The sequence below is a fragment of the Oryctolagus cuniculus genome, chromosome 16 (genome assembly GCF_964237555.1).
Source record: "Oryctolagus cuniculus chromosome 16, mOryCun1.1, whole genome shotgun sequence".
NCBI lineage: Eukaryota > Metazoa > Chordata > Mammalia > Lagomorpha > Leporidae > Oryctolagus > Oryctolagus cuniculus.
This window is the reverse complement of record NC_091447.1, coordinates 66,071,029-66,094,585: the sequence shown is the minus strand read 5'-3', so window position 1 is coordinate 66,094,585 and position 23,557 is coordinate 66,071,029. Positions and strand designations below refer to the sequence as shown.

General features: G+C 65.1%; 1 protein-coding gene across 2 annotated transcripts; it reads left to right on the top strand.

The window, feature by feature from the left end:
• The first annotated feature begins 109 nt into the window (after positions 1-109).
• On the top strand, positions 110-22,109 carry SUGP1 (SURP and G-patch domain containing 1). 2 transcript variants are annotated; one of them, XM_051828222.2, is made up of 14 exons: positions 110-266; positions 2,470-2,641; positions 7,142-7,245; positions 10,316-10,543; positions 12,282-12,393; positions 13,219-13,319; positions 14,134-14,257; positions 15,283-15,641; positions 18,237-18,343; positions 18,525-18,702; positions 18,871-18,977; positions 19,902-20,047; positions 21,753-21,882; positions 22,047-22,109. In XM_051828222.2, exons 1-14 carry the CDS (start codon positions 233-235, stop codon positions 22,071-22,073), a joined length of 1,929 nt encoding a protein of 642 aa, XP_051684182.2. In that variant the 5' UTR covers positions 110-232; the 3' UTR covers positions 22,074-22,109. The 2 variants fall into 2 exon arrangements, with proteins under 2 accessions (XP_051684182.2, XP_051684181.2); XM_051828221.2 differs by having other exon boundaries at positions 12,270-12,393.
• Positions 22,110-23,557: the final 1,448 nt, after the last annotated feature.

Here is a 23,557-nt window from a genome sequence, read left to right as displayed (position 1 = left end):
TGTATCTGGGGCGGCCGCGGCTCTGGGAGGGCATGAGAAAGGCGGCACCGTCAGATCCTCGGGGCGGACGCTTAGACACCGCCGATACTGTGAGGCTTGCATTCCTGCGGGGAAGACTGCAGGCGTCCAGACAGTTGCGGGGCGTGTCTGGCCGAAGCCGACTACAACTCCCATCAGGCCATGCGCGCTATAAGAGGTCTCCTCAGGTGGCGCCAGAGCATTGTGGGATTGGATGAGTCTCAAGATGGACAACCGGGATGTTGCAGGTAACAGCCCCTGCCTCCTCTAGGCGCCCGCCTGGGACCTCCGGGCAACTTGTCGCCGCGTTGCCCTCGCCGTCGGCCCAGCCCGCGTCAGCGAACCTCTCGCTTCATTCTCTCGGGCTGCCCAAAGCGGCCGCTTCTGCACTTGCCCGGGCTGGGAGACCCCAGACCCAAGTTGGTCTTGGTTAGCGGAGGACGCCGGGTTTGCCTCGAAGGCCGCCCCGCGGCTCGGCTGTGCGTCAGCTTTCAGGGCTGCTGGGAGCCCCGCTCCCCAAACAGTGTCTGCGCCCCTCTGTCCGGAGCAGCCGCCGTGTCCCCTGCGTCCCCCCTGTGCACGCTTCCCCGAGTCCTTTGAACCCCTCTTTCCCGCTCGCTCCAGAAGGCGCTCACCCATGCAGCTAATAGGGCATGTCGCCGGGTCCCAGGCACCGTGCTAGTCCCGGGCTGCACCGGTGCGGCCGCCAGCCAGCGTCTACAGAGCCGGGATGCTGTGACGACGGGGGGCGGGGCGGGGGGGGGTGTGGGCTGACGATGAGGATGGCGGGTGCCGTGGCCCTGGGGTGGCGTGGGGCTTGTGCTTTTCGGACGGAATGGAAGTGGTGGGAGGACGGCCGTTTCTGTCCGGGCCCTGAAAGTGGACTTTTGGGGGTGAGAGTTCAATCCTGAATCCCATCTCGAAGCGTCTTCCGTGTCCACCCTCATCAGAGGATGCCGTCGCCTTTTGCTTGGCAGTAGCCAGCGAGTGTCCTGGGTTCTCTCCCGGTCTTTTTTTTTTTTTTTTTTTTTTGACAGGCAGAGTGGACAGTGAGAGACAGAGAGAAAGGTCCTCCTTTTGCCGTTGGCTCACCCTCCAATGGCCCCCGCGGCCGGTGCACCGCACTGATCCGAAGGCAGGAGCCAGGTGCTTCTCCTGGTCTCCCATGGGGTGCAGGGCCCAAGCACTTGGGCCATCCTCCACTGCACTCCCTGGCCACAGCAGAGAGCTGGCCTGGAAGAGGGGCAACCAGGACAGAATCCGGCGCCCCGACCGGGACTAGAACCCGGGGTGCCGGTGCCGCAAGGCGGAGGATTAGCCTAGTGAGCCGCGGCGCTGGCCCCCTCTCAGTCTTGGGCACTCTCTGGCCAGAGAGATCACTCAGCCGCCGCTGCGATCTTAAAAAAGACCCGTTGTTGGATTTTTGTCTTTTCCTCCGCTTAAGGCCACCCTGCCGCTTCTCAAAGCCCTTGAAAGCAAAACCCAGACTCCCCGCCGTGCCTCTCATCAGCCCGTCCCTGGAGCGGTGTGCTGTGTCCGCCTGCTGGGCCTCAGGTGCACTGGCCCCCTTTCTCTGCCTGGATCTCCGTTTGGCTTTTTTTGGATGCTGGTTCCTTAATGCTCAGGCTCTGGCCTCAATGGCCTCCCCGCCCCGGGCCCACTCTTCTTTCTGCCTTTTCTTTGTACAAAAAGCAGATAGAGAGATCTGTCCATTCCTCATACGCCCACAGCAGCCGTGGAAGGACAGGCTGTGTCCAGTCTCAGTCTTGCATGTGGATGCCAGGGGCCAGACTATTTGAGCCCTTGGCGCTGCATCCCAAGGAGGGGACCGGAAGCTGGAATTGGAAACAGAGCCTAATATGGGACGCGGATGCCCAAAGGGTCTCCTCTATGGGTGGCAGGGCCCCAAGCACTCGGGCCATCCTCTGCTGCTGTCCCAGGAGCATGAGGTGGGAGCCGGATCAGAAGTGGAGCCGCCGGGACTGCACCTGGTGCCTGCATGGGATGCCGGCACTGTAGGCGACGGCTTCACCCACTGCGCCTGGCGCCGGCCCCGCCGGTATCTGCTGAGCACACGAACCCCTGGGTACCCGAGTCACTCTGAGCATCAGCTGTTGTCTGGCCCCACTGCAGGTGTATTCGAGAGGCAGGGCAAGAGAGAAACACACGAAAGAGGCCTCCCATCCGCTGGTTCACTGCCCAGTACCTGCTGACGGCCAGCGCTGGGCCAGGCAGAAGCCAAGAGCCAGGAACTCCACTTGGGTCCCGGCCGAGTAATGGGCCAGCTTCTGCCGCCCCCAGGGTGTGCGTCAACAGGAGGCTGCGTTGGAAGCAGAGTAGCCGGGACTCAACCCCGGCACTCCTGCGTGGGGTGCAGGGGTCCCGCGCGGCGCCGTAGGCACAGTCAGGCACCGCCCAGAGGAGGTTTCTGATGCGTTCTCCCCCCACCAGGGAAGGCTAACCGGTGGTTTGGGGTCGCTCCCCCCAAGTCTGCAAAGATGAACATGAACACCCTGCACCAAGAAGAGCTCATCGCGCAGAAGAAGCGGGAAATCGAGGCCAGAATGGAGCAGAAAGCCAAGCAGAGCCAGGCGGCCAGCCCTCAGCCCCCGCATCCCGGAGAGTGAGTGCTTCCGGGACCCCGGGGGCTCCAGGGGCAGCACAGGAGTGTGCGTGTGTCGGGGCGGGGGCAGGGCCATAATACAGAGGGAAAAACCAAGTCTCCGTCTCTGCCCGGCTGAGGCTTGGCGTCCACTAGCAGAGAGGGGCCAGCGCCCGGCCCGAGCTGCTGGGCGATGAGTGGAGGGAGCGCGTTTCCAGGCTGAGCCAGCCCGTTGAGGAAACAGGAAAAGGCCTGCCCGGCCGAGGGCAGGAAGGGGGCCACGGCTGTGCGTCCACGCTGCGCCGGCCACAGCTGTGTGTCCACACTGGCCGCTGTGCCACGGGGGCCATCATTGAGCAAGGTGGGATGGAGCTCACTCTGAGTTTCCATTTGTCCGGCCTGGGGGCAAGGGAAGGTTTTTATTTTATTTTAAAAAAATTATTTATTTTGAGAGAGGGAGGGACGGAGGGAGAAAAACACATACTCAGGGGGTCTTCTGTCCGCTAGTTCTCTCCCCAGATGGCTGCAACAGCCAGGGCTGGGCCAGGCTGAAGCCAGGAGCCTGGAGCTTCCTCCGGGTCTCCCGTGTGGGTGTCAGGGGTTTGAACACTTGGGCCACCACTGATGACTTTCCCCAGGTGTGTTAGCAGGGAGCTGGGCCAGAAGTGGAGCGGCCGGGACACAAACCGGCCCCGGTACGGGATGCCGGCACCACAGGCCATGGCTCTACCCGCTATACCACAGCACTGGCCCAGGGGAAGGTTTTGAGTAGGAAATGGGGGTGGTGAGACTCCCCAGATTCAGGCTGGAGTCGGGAGCAGAGAGGCAGGCGCCTTCCGCTAGGGTCTGCAGCATGATGCAAGTTAACCTCCCCCAGGCTCTGGGGGGGGGGGGGGCGGGATTTAGTGCCTAGTTCCTGAAGAACCCGACGGGCACATGACCCGATACTGAGTGACCGCCCATGAGCCTGGGGCGGTTATGGAAGGACTTGGGCCTCCCAGAGGACGTCCAGGAGGCAGGAGAATCCCAGCGCCGGGACCTGGCAGCCGGAGGGAAGGAGCGTCAGAGGGGGCAGGAACACGGCGCAGAGGTGGAGCTGTGTTCTCCCCTCCCTGGAAGAGCGCAGGCCCCCAGAGTTAGAATCTGTCGCCGCAGACGTAGGAAGCCTTCAGGTCACCCCAGACAGCTGGTTGGATGCGTGCCCTCTCCCTGTCTTTGCTTTGGTCCCTCACATGATCAATTTCGTATTGTGCTTTTATCCCCACTTTTTATCATTTATTTATTTGAAAGGCAGAGGTACAGAGAGAATGTAGAGGAGAGAGAGAGTCCTCCATCTGTTGGTTCGCTCCCCAAATGGCTGCAACGGCTGGGCCTGGGGCAGGCCAAAGCCAGGAGCGTCTTCCGAGTCTCCCACGTGGACACTGGCCCAGGCACTTGGACCACCCTCTTCCACTGCTCTCCCAGGCACGTTATCAGGGAGCCGGCTTGAAGTGGAGCGGCCGGCACACGAAGTGGTGCCCGTGGGGGATGCCGGCGCTGCAGGTGGTGACTTCGCCTGCCACGCCACAACGCTGGTCCTTAGAAACTGATGACAGGTTGAGCTGCTCTCTCCTGAGAATGGGAAATCCAGGTGCATCACAGGAGCTCCCCGAAAGGGGCAGATTTCGGAGCCTCTCCGGTCTTGGCATCTTGGGATGCTCAGCTGATAGTCTGTGCCCGGCTTGGAAAACCCCCGGCACTTCCAGCCTCGGGCGTTTCAGATGAGTGACACTTAACACCGTGGCCCGGTGGGGCCTGCAGCCAGGAGCCAGGAACACGTCCCAGGTGGGGGTGGCAGGTACCCGAGGACCTGAGCCGTCGCCTGTGGCCTCTCGGGGCACTGTAAACAAGAAGGCAGAACCAGGAGCAGAGCTAGACCTTGAACTCGGGCCCTCTCCCGCAGCGCTTGGGCGTCTCCAGCGCCTTGCCCACCAGGCTGAGTGCCCGCCTGGGGTGCCGCACACTGAGTCACTCTGGGTAAATGCGGTGTGAGCTGTTGTCCCCCGTGTCGTGTGGGGAGTGGCGACAGGAGCAGGAGTGTCCCGATGTCGGGGCAGAGGCAGGGTTTTTTTCCCAAACGCTGTTGACCTGTGATTGGTTGGCTTCCCCTGACGCGGAACCAGCAGGGGTCCAGGGCCGCCTGTTGGTGGGGGGAGATGGCGCCGGGCCTTTGCCTCTGCTCCGTAGGTCTGTTTGTTTACATTTCCATCTGTCCCGTAAGGATTCCTGTGTTACTGATAGGACGGGCACTGACAGGAACCCGGAACTGCGCGTGTCGGCGCTGGGGTTGCTTTGTGCCGCTGTGTTAAAGCAGCTTTCTAAGAAGAGGTTTTTAGAAGGGATTGGCCATTTCTTTACCACCTACTAGAAAGGCAGAGCCGTAGGGGCTGGCGCTGCGGTGTAGTGGGCTAGGCCTCTGCCCGCCGGTTCCAGTCCCGGCTGCCCTACTTCCCATCCAGCTCTCTGCTGTGGCCTGGGAAAGCAGCAGAAGATGGCCCAAGTGCTTGGGGCCTTGCACCAGCGTGGGAGACCTGGAAGAAGCTCCTGGCTTCGGATTGGCCCAGCTCCAACTACTGTGGCCATTTGGAGAGTGAATCAGCAGATGGAAGACCTTTGTCTCTGTTTCTGTAACTCTGCCTCTCAAATAAATAAATAAATCTTAAAAACGAATAAAAAACATTGGGGGCCGGCGCTGTGGCTCACTTGGTTAATCCTCCGCCTGCGGCACCGGCATCCCATATGGGCGCCGGGTTCTAGTCCCGGCTGCTCCTCTTCCAGTCCAGCTCTCTGCTGTGGCCTGGGAGTGCAGTGGAGGATGGCCCAGGTGCTTGGGCCCTGCACCCCATGGGAGACCAGGAGGAAGCACCTGGCTCCTGGCTTCGGATCAGCGCAGCACTGGCCGTAGCAGCCATTTGGGGGGTGAACCAACGGAAGGAAGACCTTTCTCTCTGTCTCTCTCTCTCTCACTGTCTGTAAGTCCACCTGTCAAATAAATAAATAAATAAATATATTTAAAAAAAAAAAAGAAAAAAGAAAGAGCGCCATAGAGGTCTTCCATCCACTGATTTGTTCCCCAGATGCCCACAAAACCGGGTGACACCAAGAGCCAGGAACTCCATCTGAGTCTCCCACGTGGCGGCAGGGTCTCAGGCACTAGGGCCGTCACCGGTTGCCTCCCCAAGCACATTAGGAGGGAGCTGGATCGGGAGCGCTGCAGCAGGGGGGAAGCAGGCCTCTCAGGCAGCAGCTTACCCCAGTGCACCACACACCTGCCCTGAGACAATGCAAGGAAAAGGCAGGCTTTGCAAAACAAAAAACCAACAACGTAGCAACCTGAAGTTCCCCTGCACTTCTCCCACTAAGAGATCCTTTGCCTGTGTCCTGTGAGCAGTGTCCTGTCCCACAGAGCTGCTGCCAGCCCAGGCGCCAGGCCTCAGGTGCTCAGGGGTCAAGACCACACGGGCCCTGTTTCTGAAGTCCGGCTGGGGCGGCATCCGTAGCCGCGGGGCGGGGTGGGGGTGGGGCTAGACTTTCCCCGCTGGGGGCCTTGTCCAGAGCATGCCACCCAGTTCCCAGGTGTCTGTGGGAAGGCGCTCTTTGACAAGGCTGACAAACGCACCTGTTACCCAGCCTGGTCCAGGTTGGGGTCCCACAGCAGAAGCCCCTCTGGGCTGCGATACTGCCAGCCTCCGGAGCCGTCTGCGCTGCTCCAGGCGCTGAGGGGGCCCGTGGCGGGAGGGGCGGGCTCACTGAGACGCTGTGAGCTCCCTCTATGTTTAAGTCGATGTTCTGGGTAAGTTTGGGGGTTAGAACCGGAAAGAAATCAGGAGAAATGAGGAGGAAAAGAAAACCAACTTGGATAATTTGGTAACAACAGGTAGGACGGGTGCTGTGCAGGAGAGCGGTGCTGGGGGCCGTCGAGTCCAGAGGATCCGTATTTGGGCAGAAATCTTAAAAGTATACACAGTGCACACAGTGTTAATCTTTTTATTATTATTATTAGGGAGGTAGAGTTACAGAGAGAGAGAGGTCTTCCATCCGCTGGTTCACTTCCCAGATGGCCACCATGGCCAGAGCTGTGCTGATCTGAAGCCGGGAGCCAGGAGCTGCTTCTGGGTCTCCCACACGGGTGCAGGGGCCCACGCACTTGGGCATCTTCTACTGTTTCCCACCATAGCAGAGAGCTGGATGGGAAGTGGAGCAGCCGCACTCAAACCAGCACCCGTATGATGCCGCCGCTGCTGATGGGGGCTTAGCCCACTACGCCACGGCGCTACCCCCCTCCCCCCCCCGCAGTGTTAATCTTTTCCGAGCCAGGTTGTGCCCAGCTTTCTAAGCAGTTGTGGGTGTGCTCAGCAGTTGCTCCCAGATGCCTCGGGGGGTTGGTTTTGGGTCCCGCCGGGACCACAGCGAGCGAGGCGTCAGCCTCGTCCCAGGGGCTCCCCGGCCCACTCACTCGTCTGTCCTCTGTCTTGCTTGCAGAGTCGCGAACGCACACAACTCTTCCTGCGTCTCTAACAAATTCGCCAATGACGGCAGCTTCTTGCAGCAGTTCCTGAAGTTGCAGAAGGCACAGACCACCACAGGTGAGCACCACACCCCCCATGACCCGCCACCTCCGCCCCGAGCGACCCGGGCGCTCCATAATGCACCCCACCCCCCATGACCCGCCACCTCCACCCCGAGCAACCCGGGCCCACCCCTGAGCGTCCCGGGTGCTCAATAATGCACCCCCCCCATGACCCGCCACCTCCGCCCCGAGTGTCCCGGGTGCTCCATAATGTACCACACACACACACACACACACACACCCGCCATGACCCGCCACCTCCACCCCGAGCGTCCCTGGGCCCACCCCTGAGCGTCCCGGGTGCTCCATTATGCACCACACCCCCCATGACCCGCCACCTCCACCCCCGAGCGTCCCCGGGTGCTCCATAATGCACCCCACCCCCATGACCCACCACCACCTCCCCGAGTGTCCCCGGGTGCTCCATAATGCACCCCACCCCCATGACCCACCACCACCACCACCCCGAGTGTCCCCGGGCGCTCCATAATGCACCCCACCCCCATGACCCACCACCACCACCCCGAGTGTCCCCGGGTGCTCCATAATGCACCCCACCCCCATGACCCACCACCACCACCACCCCGAGTGTCCCCGGGTGCTCCATAATGCACCCTACCCCCATGACCCACCACCACCACCCCGAGTGTCCCCGGGTGCTCCATAATGCACCCTACCCCCATGACCCACCACCACCACCCCGAGTGTCCCCGGGTGCTCCATAATGCACCCCACCCCCATGACCCGCCACCACCACCCCGAGTGTCCCCGGGTGCTCCATAATGCACCCCACCCCCATGACCCGCCACCACCACCCCGAGTGTCCCCGGGCGCTCCATAATGCACCCCACCCCCATGACCCACCACCACCACCACCCCGAGTGTCCCCGGGTGCTCCATGATGCACCCCCCCCATGACCCACCACCTCCGCCCCGAACGTCCCGGGTGTTCCATAATGCACCGCCGCCCCCTCCCCAATGCCCCGCCAGCACCGCCGAGCGTCCCGGCGCTCCAGAATGACAGGTCCCGGCTCAGACTCATCCACCCCCGCCCCAGATCCCCTGGAGGCAGAGGTGTTCCTCTCGCTCTGGGTGCCTACACTGTGGGGACAGACACAGTCTGTGGGGAGCTGGGGCCGGGATCGAGCGTCCCCCAGGCCCGCGGGACCATGGAGAGCAGACGGCAGAGTGTGAGGCGGGTGTCCCCGAGCTGGGTTGCCCAGTCCCCCCGTGTGGTCCAGCTGGGCCTTCTGCCATCGGGCTGTGCGCGGGTGCCTGGCTGGCCTGAGCCGCTCCAGAGAAGAGCAGGTTTGGGGGCTCGCTGTGGCTGGGGTGCAGGGTGGGAGGGAGCGGCCTGGAGGTCACGCTGTGGCTGGGGTGCAGGGTGGGAGGCAGCGGCCTGGAGGTCACAGGGATGCCTGATTGTCACTGGGGTCCCGGTGTTGACCAGCGCTGCCCCTGTGCCGGGGAATGCGGTGGCCCCGGTGCAGCAGGTGACCCCCATCCTGTGGCCGCGTCCTCAGAGGATCCTGACGCAGGGGCGTACACGGGAGAATTCCCGCATGAGGCAGTCAGCCCACGAGTCCCCACATCCGCAGGTTCCAGCCACAGGTGGGAAGTAATTCCAAGGAAGGAAGGTGCGTCGGTGCCGAGCACAGCCATGCTCGTGCCCTGTAGCTGTTCCCCAAGCCGTGCTGCGTGTGAGCCGTGTGCACGGCGTCTGCGTCGCCGTCACTGTCCACAGTCGCCTGCAGGAGGGCCGCACAGGTCCCGCGCAGGTGGCCACGCCGTCGGAGGGGCTCTGGAGCCGATCACTCCCAGACACCGAGGGGACGACCGAACTCCTGATCTTTTCATTTAATAACACAAACAGCACAGGAAGTTGTCGTGCCCCCCACAGGCCCCCGTACATTACAGGAAACAGCGGGTGACACATGGCTGTGTGTCTGACGGTCCCGTTGTGGTCCCGTCCCTCTCGGGCGTGTTTTCAGAGGTCTGACCCTTCACCCACCTGATCACACACTACTTTGTGCCTCTGTGTGGCTCGTTCCACACAGATCCCGGCCTCAATCCCGCTGCATTAAGCAGAGTGTAGCTGGCCACCTTCCACCTTGCTACTTATTTGAAAGACAGAGAGAGGTCTTCCACCTGCTGGTTCACTCCCCCAGTGCCCACAGCAGCCAGGCCTGAGCCAGGCCACAGTGAGGAGCCTGGAGCTCCATCCGGGTCTCCTGCGTGGGTGGCAGGTGGGTTGCTTTCCCAGGAGCATTAGCAGGCAGCTGCATCAGAAGTGGAGCCTCTGGACCTCGAGCCAGCGCGCGCACCAGATGCTGGCGTTGGAGGCAGCAGCTTGATGAGGCCGGGGCCAGCGCCATGGGCACATACGGGCACTGGCTCTGGTCCCGGCTGCCCCACTTCTGATCCAGCTCCCTGCTGTTGCGCCTGAGAAAGCAGCGGAGGGTGGCCCGAGTGGTTGGGCCCCTGCCCCCACGTGGGAGACCTGGGCGGAGCGGCTGGCTCCTGGCTTTGACCTGGCCCACTCCTGGCCGTTGTGGCCATCTGGGGAGTGGACCAGCAAATGGAAGATCTCTGTCTCTGTCTCTCCCTCTCTGTAATCTAGAACTCTGATTTTCAAATAAGTAAATAAAGATGAGACCAGAGTGCAAAACCAGCCTGAGCGGTAGCTGAGGGACCCCCATCCCGCGGCCAGGGTCCGGGGGTGCCGGCGCTTCTCGGTGCTGCTCCCCCTGCCCTCAGACTCCCCCTCTCCACCCCACCCCCTCGCTGTGAGCGCTCTTGCCCCTGTGGGTTCTGGGAGACAGGGGCTTGGCTTGGAGGAGACTTGGGGACAGCGTCCTCCCTCCATGCCCCCCAGGGGGTTCTCAGCCTTCGGCCACAGAACATGTCCCCAGGGCGTGCTTCCCACCTGGGCTGGGTACCCCCTGAGTGACCCTCAGGCTGAGCCCTGGGTCCTCGCTGTCAGACGAGGGTGGCCTCCACCCTGGGCACAGAGAGCTAAGGCACCGAGAGGCGGCCATGCCCCGGGCCCTGGGCCTGAGCGCACCTCTCCTTCCTTCTATCCTGAGACGCCGCCGCCAGCACAGCCGGCGCCCCTCCCAGCACACCCCCGCCCAGCGCCAGCAAGAGGCCCCTGCTGCTCGGCAAGCGAGCGGGCCTGGGGCTGGGCGGCGCCCCGGGCCAGGTGAGGAACTACTCGCACGCCAAGCAGCTGCCCGTGGCCCAGCGGCCCAGCGTCTTCCAGTCCCCCGATGAGGACGAGGAGGAGGACTACGAGCAGTGGCTGGAGATCAAAGGTGAGGCCTGGGGCCGTCCTCCCCGCCACCCCCACCCAGGCAGGTCCGCTGTCAGAGGGGCAGGAGGGGTCTGGGCTGCGGGCCAGGAACCGGGCCCCAGGGGCGTCTCCCACGTCAGGGCACAGCGGGAGCCCCGTGCTGTCATGGAGGGCTCCTCCCCAAGCAGGGCGGGGCGTGCGGCCCTTCTGGGGTGCGTTCGATCACGGCCCTTCTTGTCCAACACGAGGAGAGCTTCCGAGGCTGCCTGCCCCTGCCCCCGTGCCTCGAGGCCCCACGTGGCTCCTCGGGGGTTTCCTGTCCCCGCCACGCTGGGCCCGGGTCCGAGCCGCCCAGGCGGGAGGGCCCTCTCCGGCTCCCCGGTGAGCTTGTCCACACCCTGCAGGGTAGAAAGGCGAAGGGCAGTGTGGCCCACACTCCTGGTGAGTCCCTTCTCGTCCACCTTCTGCCCACGTGAGGGCTGGCCAGCGTGGCGTGGGCCGATGAGGGGACCGTGGAGTTGGGCAGAGCAGGCCCAGCCTGGCCCCCGGGGATCCAGAGGAGCCAAGGCTGGAGGGTGTCCCCTCCAAAGGGGTGCACCTGCTGGGAACACCCTTACGAGGGGCAGCAGGCATCCCAAGGCCTTATCCATGTGGCCTTAGAAGCGTACCTGCCCCTGTGTACGGGACCCGGATTGGGATTGCCGCTGGGTGTGTGGGAGGAGGATGGGAGGGGGATGGGGGGCGCCCCTGGGACCTCACAGGAGCCCCGCCTTGGGCCACGCGTCCCAACCCCTGACCCTAAGCGTCGCGACAGCCCGAGCAACAAGGCGAATGAGATTAGCCGCAGGTTCAGCACCTTAGCCTGGCCGCCAGACGCCGGCTGACAGCGAGAAGTTTGTCCTGCGAGTCTCATCAATGTGTGATCCACCCGGGGGCGGGCAGACGCAAGCTCCTCCCGGCTCCCGGCTCCCGGGGGAGGCTGACCCGTCTGTACCCGTGTGCTCTCGTAGCCCTGCTCACTGACGAGGCCCCGAGTAAAGGTTAAGCCCGGGACAGTGAGCGCCCCTAGCGCCCAGCTGGCGGCCCGGAAACAGTTTCTCACCCACGGAGACCAGGACTTCTCGGAGACATGGCTGGCTCTAGGCCTGGGCAGGAAGTGTGTGAGATGATCCTGGAGGCGCCGTGTCCCGGCGGATGGCGAGGCCAGCAGAGACTCCTGGGGTCATGTCCCAGGCTCCCGGCAGCCGGCTTGAAGAGGCTCCACCGGCCGCGGAGCTCCTGTGATGGCGTTAAATGCAGTGGATTGAAACGCGCCCAGTGCGTTTAAACCCGAGTTCCGTAACGCTATTTAAAAACAAAAACAATTGGCCATCTTTGGAGGATAAAAGGGAACTGATGTGTTATACTGAGAACTGGTAAATAAAGAAAAGAATTAACCGTTTGTCCCCCCGGCCCCCCCAAAAGGAACAGGGAAGGCTGGACGCTCCCCAGCGGCTCACTCCCTGCCTGGGGTGGATGCGGCCTTGGGGAAGGCTCTTGGCCTCCCTCGCGGCCGGGGTGTCTCTCAAAGACTGTTGAGACCGGCTGTCCCCCGTCGTCACCTTTGCCTGGAGCTGGAGCGCCCGGCCAGCTCCCACATCTCACGCTGTTCTCCCCCACCCCCTCTGTCGTTGCGGTCCATAGAGAGAGTGTGCCTAGTGACTGTGGGGTGTGTGAGTTGAACCCCAGTACTGACAGCCTCCTTAAAGTTTCACCCCCAGAGGGAGCCGAGACTCGGAAAGTGATAGAGAAATTGGCCCGCTTTGTGGCAGAAGGAGGCCCCGAGTTAGAAAAAGTAGCTATGGAGGACTACAAGGATAACCCAGCGTTTGCGTGAGTACCCAGGGCCGGGGCAGAGGTGGGGGCGGGGTGCCAGGGCTGGTGCCTGTGTCTGCCGTGCAGCCGCATGTGGGTGTGCCCATGAGCCAGAGATCTCCCCTCTACTGGGTCACCCCCTAGATGCCCTCAACGGCCAGGCTGGGCCAGGCCGCGTCAGCAGTGAGGTGCTCCATCCGGGTCTCCCACGTGGGTGGCAGAGACCCAAGTATTAGCCATCACCACTGCCTGCCAGGGTGTGCGTCACAGGGTATGTGTCCAGCAGGAAGCTGGAGCCAGGAGTGGAGCTGGGACTTGAACCCTGGGCACTCCAGTGTGGAACGCGGGCATCCCAAGGGGTGGTTTCGTTTGTTTGTTTTTAAGATTTATTTATTTGAAAGGCAGAGTTGCAGAGAGAGGACGAGAGACAGGGTGAGAGAGGCCTTCCATTCGCTGGTCACTCCCCAGATGGGCACAATGGCCAGAGCTGAGCCAGAGTGGAGCCAGGAGCCAGGACCTTCCGGGTCTCCCACGTGGCTGCAGGGGCCCAAGGACTTGGGTCGTCCTCCACTGCTTTCCCAGGCCTTAGCAGGGAGCCTGATGGGAAGTGGAGCATCCGGGGCTCGAACCAGCACCTGTAGGAGGCTGGCATCGAAGGTGGTGGCTTCACCTGCTACGCCACAGCACAGCCCTCGATGGCACCAAACAGCAGCCACCCCCGGGGCCCCTGTGTGGCGTGAGGAGGCCACAGCAGCCTTGTCCTGCATGGTGCACGCTCTCGGGCGCTCTCCGGGGCTGGTCCCCGACGCTCACTTCCTGCCCCGCGCGTCTCCTCCTCTGCAGGTTTTTACACGATAAGAATAGCAGGGAATTCCTCTACTACAGAAAGAAGGTGGCTGAGATGAGGAAGGAGGCGCAGAAGTCCCAGGGAGCCTCTCAGAAAGGTAGGGGGGCCGGGGGTGGGGGAGGGGCCGCTGGGCATACGGAGCCCCATGGCGCAGTCGGGGTCCCAGGAGGCCACTGTGGTGTGGGGTGGCGCTGCCCAGCCCCAGGCCGCTGCGGGTGCTCTGGGGGCAGGGTTGGTGCCACCCGCCCCGCCATTGTTCTGAGGCCTGGCACGCAGTGGGCACGAGCTGGGTCAAGGCCATGGGTGTTTTAAAGGGGCAGAGGGAGCTTTCCCTTCTGGTTGGCGTCTTTTTGATAAAGCGCCAAGGAGCCCCGGCTTCGTGCGGACGCGCGAGACAGGCGTAGCGCCTGACGCCGTCGGGGCAGAGCAGAACAGAGCGGTCAGCTGGGGGGTTGTGACAGGATGACCGTGGGGCTGGAGGGTGCCGGCCGGTCTCCAGCTGCATCGGCCCCAAGGCCCAGCCCCGTGCTGGTGGGTCGCGGCAGGATGGGGCCGTGGGAGTTCGCTCATTTTGCCCCCCCCATCATCGTGCCTCGGCGCCGGGGAGGGGGGCAGCTCCCAACATAAAGGTTGAGAGTGGGGCCCCCGTGCCCCCCCCAGACCCACCGCAGGTTTCATCCTTTGTCTTAGCTCACGGCCTGGGCGGGGGGGTGGGGTGGGGTGGGGAGGGAGGGGGTGGGCCGGAGCTCGGGATTTGTGTTGGTGTTTGGTCCAGTGCAGTAACCTGACTCCCGCTTGCCTGTCTCTCTTTGCATCGCTCCTCAGTAACCCGCGCGGTGCCGCGGGGCTCTTAGCAGACGCGAGGCTGTGGGTGCGGTGCTTTGAGCTCGGTACTGACAGCCTCCTTAAAGTTTCACCCCCAGAGGACCAGGAGGCCAAGAGCCTCGCAGAAAAGCTGGCCAGGTTCATAGCGGACGGGGGTCCCGAGGTGGAAACCATCGCCCTCCAGAACAACCGCGAGAACCAGGCATTCAGGTGAGGGGGCGGGGACCCCCACCCGGACCCCGGGCCTGCAGCCCCTGGGAGTTTCCTTGTTGCCCCGTGACGTCAGAGGCAGACGCACGGGGCCCTGGGAGCCTCAGTTCTCCACCTCACGTGGCGGCCGCCCCGTCCCTGTGTGTGACCGAGGTTGGTGGCCAGCGTGCGGGTTCCACCGAGGGCCTCCCTGCTGTCCCAGCCCGGGCCCGAGGGCTGAGCTCTGTGCCCACTCAGCCCGTTCATTCATCGGCTCGGCGTCCGCTCTGGACAGGGCTGGTACAGGGAGGCCGGCAGGTGCCTGGGAGCTGGGTGCTGAGCCTGCGTGGCCTTACCACATGACCCCAGGCATATCCTCCCCCCTCTGCCGTGGATGGACTGTTGGCTTGGGACCCGCGCAGTCCTCAGAGATGCCACCAGGTGCCAGAGTACCAGTGGCCTCTGCTGCCCCACACGTGGCCCCTGTCCCGGTGCCAGCTGCCTAGGCTGGGTGGGGACCAGGGGACCCGTGGCTACCCGGGAGGTGTGGGCTTCTGCCTCGAGGCTTCCTGTCCCCAAGCTGGTCTTGGAGTCCGGCTTCCTGGGCTGTTGTGGCGGTCAGTGTACCCGTTTCGGCCCTGTTGGGTGCATCCGAGGAGCTGCGCAGTCTGGGACACGCCCTCTGCCCTGTCAGGCACCTGTGTCCCGTGTCCCACCTCCTCCCCGCTCAGTTCAGGCTTCTCGGCGAGAAGGCACCGCTTTTCTCGGGCGTTGAGGAAGGTCCCGGGAGCACCCACCCCTTTGACTTCAGAGTAGGGTGATGGGCGCCCAGTGGAGGCTCAGAGGGACCCCCGGCACGAAGGAAGGGCACCGTGAGAGGCGGGGAGCTGCAGAGCCAGCCGCCCCCGAGGCCTGGCAGGCGGGAGGTGTGGGGCTGGACACGTTACCTGGCCCTGGGCGGACAGGTCCAAGCCGCTTCTGCGCATGCGCAGACTTGGGCAGGGGCCCCGGCTCAGCTGACGGGCATCGGCCTTGCTCCTTTGCAGCTTTCTGTACGAACCCAACAGCCAGGGGTACAAGTACTTCCGGCAGAAGCTAGAGGAGTTCCGGAGCGCCAAGGCCGGCTCCACAGGCACCCCCCCAGCACCTGAGCCCAGCCCGAAGCACACGTCCCCTCCTGACGCCCCGTCGGGGGCCTCGCCCCCTGCCGCCACCTGCCCCACCTCATCCGCCCCCGCGCCAGCCGCTGCCCCCGCGCCGGCCGCTCCCGGGAAGCCGGCCTCCGCCACGGCCGCCGTGAAAAGAAAGCGGAAGAGCAGGTGGGGGCCCGAGGAGGACAAGGTGGAGCTCCCCCCTGCGGAGCTGGTGCAGCGAGAGGTGGACGCCTCGCCCTCGCCTCTCTCAGGTGGGTCGCCGGCCCCTCCCCCGTCGTCAGAGGGCGGGGCCCAGCGCCAAGGTTGCAGGCTCCATCCGTGTTGGAGCGTGCGCGGAGTTCCGTCCCCTGGTGGCTGGGCCCCTTGGGTGTGCACACAGGGTGAGTAGCCCAGGCGTGCTGGCCGTCAGATTTTGGGTGTTTTTTTGGGGGGGGAGGGCTGAGGCTTGGAATATTTGCATAATGAGAACTTGGAGGTGGAAGTATAAATAGGAAATCGCTTAGGTTTCCTGTGTACCTTATACCCATAGCCTGAAGGTAGGTTTTTAAAAATTCATTCGTTGTTTGTTAGAAAGGCAGAGTGACAGGGAGACAGATCCTCCATCCACTGCCTCACGCCCCAGGTGCCCTCAGTAGCCAGGGCTGGACCAGGGTCCAGTAGCTTCATCCAGCTCTCTCCTGTGGGTGGCGGGGCCCCCAGTCCTTGAGCGGGAGCTGGAATTGGCCCAGGCACTCAGATCAGGGGCGCAGGCGCGCGCGCGGGGCTGGCCCAGCTCTGCGGGCGCCCAGCCCTCTTGGGTTGCTGAGTCTCTGCCACGGGAAGGGGCGAGATCTTCGCAGTAGGACGACCCCGTGTTGTTCTTTCCCCTTCAGACTGTTGGTTTTTTTCTAGATTTATTTATTTATTTGAATTCACAGGGAGGCAGAGGTAGAGAATCAGAGAGGTCTTCCATCCACTGGTTCACTCCCCAAATAACCACAACGGCTGGAGCTGCACCAATCCGAAGCCAGGAGCCAGGAGCTTCTTCCTGGTCTCCCACGCGGGTGCAGGGGCCCAAGCACTTGGGCCATCCTCCACTGCTTTCCCAGGCCACAGCAGAGAGCTGGATGGGAAGTGGAGCAGCCGGGACTCGAACCGGCGCCCATATGGGATGCGGCGCCACAGGCCAGGGCTGTGTCTGCTGCGCCGTAGCTCCGCCCCCGGGTTAACGTGGTGTGCAGTGCGGAGCCATCCTGCGTGACTGGGCAGTTCCCGCTTGATCACGGCTTGCAGTCTCCCCGTGCTGCTGGACCTGGTGCCGGGTTCTGTGGAGGCTTTCTGTGTCTATGCGAATCTCTAGTGGTTTTTTCTTCTTCTTGTGTCTCATGGTGGCGTCACAGAGGGAGCTTGGAAATGCTCTCTGCTCCGGCTTATTTTTTGGCGATACTGTTACTGCTTTTTCCTTTTTTTTATAATTTGCGAGGCGGAGGCGACAGCTACACAGACAGAGCTCCATGTGCAGGTTCACTGCCCAGGTGCCCACAGCAGCCCAGGCTGGGCCAGACTGAAGCCAGACCCTGCGTGGGCGGCAGGGGTGGCCAGTGTGTGGCCTTGTCTCCCACATTCCTGCCACACACTCCCGCACCGTCCCCCCACCCCGAGCTCACACGCGCCCTGGGGTGTCACACGCACCTGGCACTGTCACCTGCAAGGTGAGGACAGGGCCCCAGAGGGAAGGGCTCGCCCCGGCCCCTCGGCCATGCTGACCATGAGAGCTGGCCTCTTGCTCGGGGCCTCCCTGGCCCCGGGGGCTTCAGAGGTTCTAGGTCGAGGAGAAGAACGACCAAGTGGAGATTCCAGGATTTGCGGGGGCTCTGGAGGGAGCGCGAGCCAGGGTGCAGCGTGCTGGCACTGAGGGCTGGACCGGGCCGGAGTGCCCCTGCGTAAGGAGCCGCGCCCGGGCCCAGGTGCTTCTCCGGGACTGGCGGCCAAGCCCCGCCTCCTGCCCCAGCAGGGCCGTGGCTCCTGTTCCTGCCCCTGGGGCTTCCCCCTGTGCCCCCGGGGGGCCAGGGAGCAGCCGGGGGCGGGTCTCAGGGGCGAGCCCCCAGCCCTGGCGGACATGGAGGTCTGGGTTCCTCTCCCCCCTCCCAGAGGGGCCTCTCTATCCTGGCTTCTTCCCGGGACAACCAGCCTCCCAGGGGGCGTTGCTTCCGCCACCCCGCTGGGGCCATCGCGCGCCTTCACGCAGATCCATGTCGCCGGCCCAGTTACAGGCCGGCTGCCTCCCTGAAGGAGGAGACTCTTAGTCCTCGTGCGTCTGTGCCAGCTCTCGGCAGCAGCCTGCCTTCCGGGCGCAGTGCGCGCGAGTGGGCGCACACCGCGTGGGTCCCCGGCCCTGCCAGGGTGTGGCTCTGAGCCTGGTTCCTGGAGTCTGCGTCTGGGATGCGAGGGGCCGCATAGAGGGAAAGGAAACATAGTGCCCGTGACCTCACGTGGCGTGTGACGCTGGGGTGTTGTGCGACCGGTTGAGTCACTGACGCCAGCTTCTCATATCAGAGAGCTGGTTCAAGTCCCAGCTCCCACGCGTCCAACCTGGGTTCCTGCGCATGCGCCCGGGAAGTCAGCCAGGGGCGGCCGGCCTGGCCCCATAGGCATGTGGGGAGTGAACCAGCCGGTGGGAGATAGCCCCCCCCCCCCCATTCTGCCTTTCTAGTGGATGAAAGGAGATCCCAATGAGCATTTCAAAGATGACGGCACAGTGGTAGCGGTCCCGTCCTCAGCCCCGCTCTGCTGCGGACCCTGCACCAGGCGGGGAGCTCCCGGGATCGGGGCCACGCCGCTGACCGTCCTGTGCCCTTGGTTTCCAGTTCAGGACCTCAAGGGGCTCGGCTACGAGAAGGGGAAGCCCGTGGGTCTGGTGGGCGTCACGGAGCTGTCAGACGCCCAGAAGAAGCAGCTGAAGGAGCAGCAGGAGGTGGGCCGCTGGGGCAGCCGGGGGTGCCGGGGGCGCCGGGGGCGGCCCGAGGTGCAGTGCGCACTTCCGCGGCTCCGTCTGCTCCCGCGGTCTGCGCAGGCCGCCTGGGCCGCCTGGTTGGTGCCGGGGCGCGTCCGCCGGGCCCCCTCTGAGTGGCGCCCCCTGCCGTGCGGCCCCGCAGATGCAGCAGATGTACGACATGATCATGCAGCACAAGCGGGCCATGCAGGACATGCAGCTGCTGTGGGAGAAGGCGCTGCAGCAGCACCAGCACGGCTACGACAGCGACGAGGAGGTGGACAGCGAGCTGGGCACCTGGGAGCACCGGCTGCGCCGCATGGAGATGGACAAGACGCGGGGTGGGCCGAGCCCGGCCGCGGGGGCGGGGCGGGGGCGGGGGGGCGGTGTGTGCCGGCCTGGCGTGCGGGCGCCCCGCAGGGCCGCCTGGGTGACGGGGTGTGGGGTGTGGATCGTCCCCCGGGGGCGTCGCCCCCGCTCGCCGGCGCTCACCCTCCCCGCCTCCGCAGAGTGGGCCGAGCAGTTGACCAAGATGGGCCGGGGCAAGCACTTCATCGGAGACTTCCTGCCACCCGACGAGCTGGACAAATTCATGGAGACCTTCAAGGCGCTGAAGGTGAGCGGGGGCCCTCCCGAGGGGCCTGAGGTGCCCCCCACGCTCGCAGCAGGCGCGGGAGGCATCTGTGACAGACGCCGTCTGGGGGGCAGTTGGCAAACAGCAGCTCAGCTGCTGCTACGGAACCATCTCCCGGGCTGCGGCTGGGGAGTTGGGAAGCTTCCAGTGGAGACAATTAAGTGCAGCTTCCAGGCCGAGCGTGTCTCGGGGCCAGGCTCCGAGGCCTCTCCCGAACCGAGCCGGAGCTGAGCGCGCCGCCCCGCCGCCCTCGGGCTGGGTCCTGCTGGCCCGCAGAGGCCGCTGGGCCGGCCCCGCCCACACCTCCCCCGGTGAGCTGGCAGCCTCGTGGGCCGTAGCTCTAGAACACTGCTGACGGATTGGCTCTGCCAGCAAGAGCGCGGGGCTGCTTGGCCTTTATTTTCATTTATCTCAAAGGCCAGAGAGACGGAGCGAGATCTCCCCTCTGCTCGCTCCCCACATGCCCGCCACAGCGGGGGCCGGGCCAGGCCAGCCCGGGAGCCCGGTACCCAATCCAGGCCTCCGGCATGGTGGCAGAGACCTTCAGGCAGGGGACCAGCGCTGCCCACTGTCTCCCATGGTGCCCCTGAGCTGGAAGCCGGAATAGGGGCGTGGAGCCAGGACTCACCCAGACACTCGGACGTGGGCCCCAGGCGTCCTGAGTAGCGTCCTAACCGCTGGGCCAGGTGGCCGCCCCCACACTGGCTTCCCTCGCTGCTAAAGCGTTAATGTTGCCCATGGTAGACAAGGCCTGTGTGGCTTGTCCCCGGGCGCCTTTGGACCCCAGGCAGGAGGAGGGGAGCTGGGTCCATGAGGGGTCTGGCTTGGTGGGCAGGCGTCCCCTGAGGCCAAAGGCAGGGGTCAGCCGTGGCCGTGGTGGGTGCCAGCTGCCGCCGCCTCCCACAGGAGGGCCGCGAGCCCGACTACTCGGAGTACAAGGAGTTCAAGCTGACCGTGGAGAACATCGGCTACCAGATGCTCATGAAGATGGGCTGGAAGGAGGGCGAGGGGCTGGGCTCCGAGGGCCAGGGCATCAAGAACCCGGTCAGCAAGTGAGTGGGGTCCGGGGGCTGGGGGCGGGGACAGAGCCATGGGGCAGCAAGTGAGTGGGGTCCGGGGGAGGCTGGAGGCGGGGACAGAGCCACGGGTCAGCAAGTGAGTGGGGTCCAGGGGGGCTGGGGGCGGGGACAGCCATGGGGCAGCAAGTGAGTGGGGGCAGGGACAGAGCCATGGGTCAGCCAGTGAGTGGGGGCGGGGACGGAGCCACGGGGCAGCAAGTGAGTAGGGTCCCGGGGGGCTGGGGGCGGGGACGGAGCCACGGGGCAGCAAGTGAGTGGGGTTCAGGGGGGCTGGGGGCGGGGATAGAGCCATGGGGCAGCAAGTGAGTGGGGTCTGGGGGGGGGCTGGGGGCGGGGACAGAGCCACGGGGCAGCAAGTGAGTGGGGGCAGGGATAGAGCCATGGGTCAGCAAGTGAGTGGGGTCCGGGGGGCTGGGGGCGGGGACAGAGCTACAGGGCAGCAAGTGAGTGGGATCCGGGGGGCTGGGGGCGGGGACAGAGCCACGGGGCAGCAAGTGAGTGGGGTCCGGGGGGCTGGGGGCGGGGACAGAGCCACAGGGCAGCAAGTGAGTGGGGTCCGGGGGGGGGGGCTGGGGGCGGGGACAGAGCCACGGGGCAGCAAGTGAGTGGGGTCCGGGGGGCTGGGGGCGGGGACAGAGCCACGGGGCAGCAAGTGAGTGGGGTCCGGGGGGCTGGGGGCAGGGACAGAGCCACAGGGCAGCAAGTGAGTGGGGTCCGGGGGGGGGGCTGGGGGCGGGGACAGAGCCACGGGGCAGCAAGTGAGTGGGGTCCGGGGGGCTGGGGGCGGGGACAGAGCTACAGGGCAGCAAGTGAGTGGGGTCCGGGGGGCTGGGGGCAGGGACAGAGCCACAGGGCAGCAAGTGAGTGGGGTCCGGGGGGGGGGCTGGGGGCGGGGACAGAGCCACGGGGCAGCAAGTGAGTGGGGGCAGGGATAGAGCCATGGGTCAGCAAGTGAGTGGGGTTCAGGGGGGCTGGGGGCGGGGACAGAGCCACGGGTCAGCAAGTGAGTGGGGTTCAGGGGGGCTGGGGGCGGGGACAGAGCCACGGGGCAGCAAGTGAGTGGGGTCCGGGGGGCTGGGGGCGGGGACAGAGCCACAGGGCAGCAAGTGAGTGGGGTCCGGGGGGCTGGGGGCGGGGACAGAGCCATGGGGTGGCACTCTGGCTGGTGCAGCCCCCACGCCTGGCCCAGCTGGCCTTGGGAAGGCCCTCTCTGAATTCCCGTCACGCTAAGCAGCGGGAATCCTGGGCACCAGCCCTCGCCCGGAGCGCTCTCCATGCACCCGCAGGGCTGGCCCCGCAGGGCGCTGTCCGCCGCCGCCGCCCACGCTCCCTGGAGCTGTGACAACCTGTGCTGACCGAGGGCCCGCCTTCCCACGCGGGACCCTGGGGCTGGGCCACTTCGGTTCTTCCTCCCCTCACAGAGGTGGCCCCCCAGCCCAGCCCCCGATGTGTGTCCTGGAGGTGTGGCTGTGAGCCCAGCCATGCCCAGGGTTCAGGGGCCGGGCCAGGCCAACGCGGGAGCCCGAAGCTCAATCCAGGCCTCCCGCGTGGGCGGCAGGGACCAAGCACTTGGGCCATCACCGCCGGCTTCCCCCCGTGGTACATGCCAGCAGGAAGCCGGAAGGGGACGTGGCGCAGCCCCGCCCCCTGCTCATGCCACCCGGTCGCCTCCGCACAGGGGCACCACCACCGTGGACGGCGCCGGCTTCGGCATCGACCGGCCGGCTGAGCTCTCCAAGGAGGACGACGAGTACGAGGCTTTCCGCAAGAGGATGATGCTGGCCTACCGCTTCCGGCCCAACCCCCTGGTGCGCTTGTCCCTCTCCGCCCAGCTCTCGCGGTCAGCCTTGGGCTGGGGCGGTCAGGGAAGGTGGCCCCGCCTGAGGGTGTGGACTTCGCTGCACGCGGCAGGAGCTGCTGTGTCTGTGTCCTGCGTTAACCGCTCCCCCTCTCCCCGCCTTGCCTCCCGCAGAACAACCCGAGGCGGCCGTACTACTGACAGCTGCGCAGGCGGCTTTCCCAGCACCGGTCCTGGACCCTGGAACGTGGCCGCGCTGCGCCCGCCCCTGCCGTCACCAGTGTCGTGCTGTGTATTAAAGTCTCAGTGCTCACCTGCTGTCCAGTCCCTCAGCGCCGGGCGGGGTCTGCATGGGCGGGGTCAGCGGGCGCGGTTGGGGGACCGCCCAGCCCAGCCCCGCCCCCCGGGAGGCAGGGCCCAGCCTTTCCTCAGACCACGTCCCCCACCTGCCCAGCAGGTGGCGCTGGCAGGACCCGGCGCGCAGAACAAGCCGCAGCTGGTGATGCTGTACACGTGGCCACCTGGGGCTCCACCAGTGGGAGTCCTGGGGGCCTCCCTTTGGAGGAAAGGTGTGTGCCGAGACCCCCAAGCCAGCAGCTCACAGCTGTCCAGAAGCCCCCCACCCCGGGGGCCTTGTTCACCTGCGGCTGCCCAGGAATCCGCCTTCCCGCTGGCCTTGCTGGTCCTCAGGCTGCTCCTGCAGCAGCAGAGCCCAGGGATCTCACCCTGTGGGGGCCATCCAACTCCCCTGGGGACCAGGGGTGCCCCGTCCACAGGCTCCAAGGGCCGGGGCTGGAGTTGGGCTCCTGGGCCAGCCACTGCCCGCACAGTCGCTCAACAAACACCGAGCACCAACCATGTGGAATGCGGGTGATGGGATGTGCGCCCTGCCAGCCAGGCTGCAGGGTGCGGTCGGAGGCCACTGGGGTGTGTGTGCACGCGTGTGCGTGTGTGTGTGTGCGACAGTGGCTTCTGGGGCAGCGATGGAACCAGAGCCAGGGTGGCACACACTGCCATGTCTCGTGGCGGCTGTGTTAGAGTCGGGGCAGTGGGGTGGCCCTGGTGCCCACGTTTGGGGGCTGCCCAGCAGGCCATGGGACCTGAGCACAGTGGTGTGGCTCTGGGCAGCCAGATACTTGGGACACAGGGACCCTGCCGTCCAGGTCACCCTCCTCTGAGACCTGAGAGGGCTAGGGGCCAACTGGAGTGAAGGCACAGGGACCCCACCGTCCAGGTCACCGCTCCGCTGAGACCTGAGAGGGCTAGGGGCCCGCTGGAGTGAAGGCACAGACCTAACCCCAGGCAGGGGACTGGGAGTCCTCCCAGTGCTGCCCGAGGCTGCCTGTGTGCAGCTGCATCCAGGACACAGGGCACAAGGCCAGGCCCCCTGATAGAGCTGGACAGGGGTGCCTCTGGCCCAGTGCACGGGACGGGGAGCCAGGGAGGCTGCCTGGAGGAGGGGACAGGGCTTTTAAAGAAATGAGAGAGCGGGAGAGTCCGTCTCCTAGACAGGAAGCGCCTGTGGAGCGGGTTGGCACCGCCAGAGTCGGAGGAGGTCAGCCCGTTGGAACCTGGACTTTACCCCAGGGGCAGCGGGCACGTGGGGAGCGAGGCTGAGTCAGAGCAGTGGCCAGAGACCCTGTGGAACGGATGGGCCCGGGGGGCACCAGGCCAACGGGCGGCCT

Bases quoted from the DNA above. Each gene is read 5' to 3' on its own strand.
- SUGP1 (XM_051828221.2), top strand. From the start codon at position 233: ATGAGTCTCAAGATGGACAACCGGGATGTTGCAG. The intron at 2,642-7,141 runs GTGAGTGCTTCC...TCTTGCTTGCAG, and splicing joins CAGCCCCCGCATCCCGGAGA to AGTCGCGAACGCACACAACT. The intron at 18,703-18,870 runs GTGGGCCGAGCC...CCGCCTCCGCAG, and splicing joins GGAGATGGACAAGACGCGGG to AGTGGGCCGAGCAGTTGACC.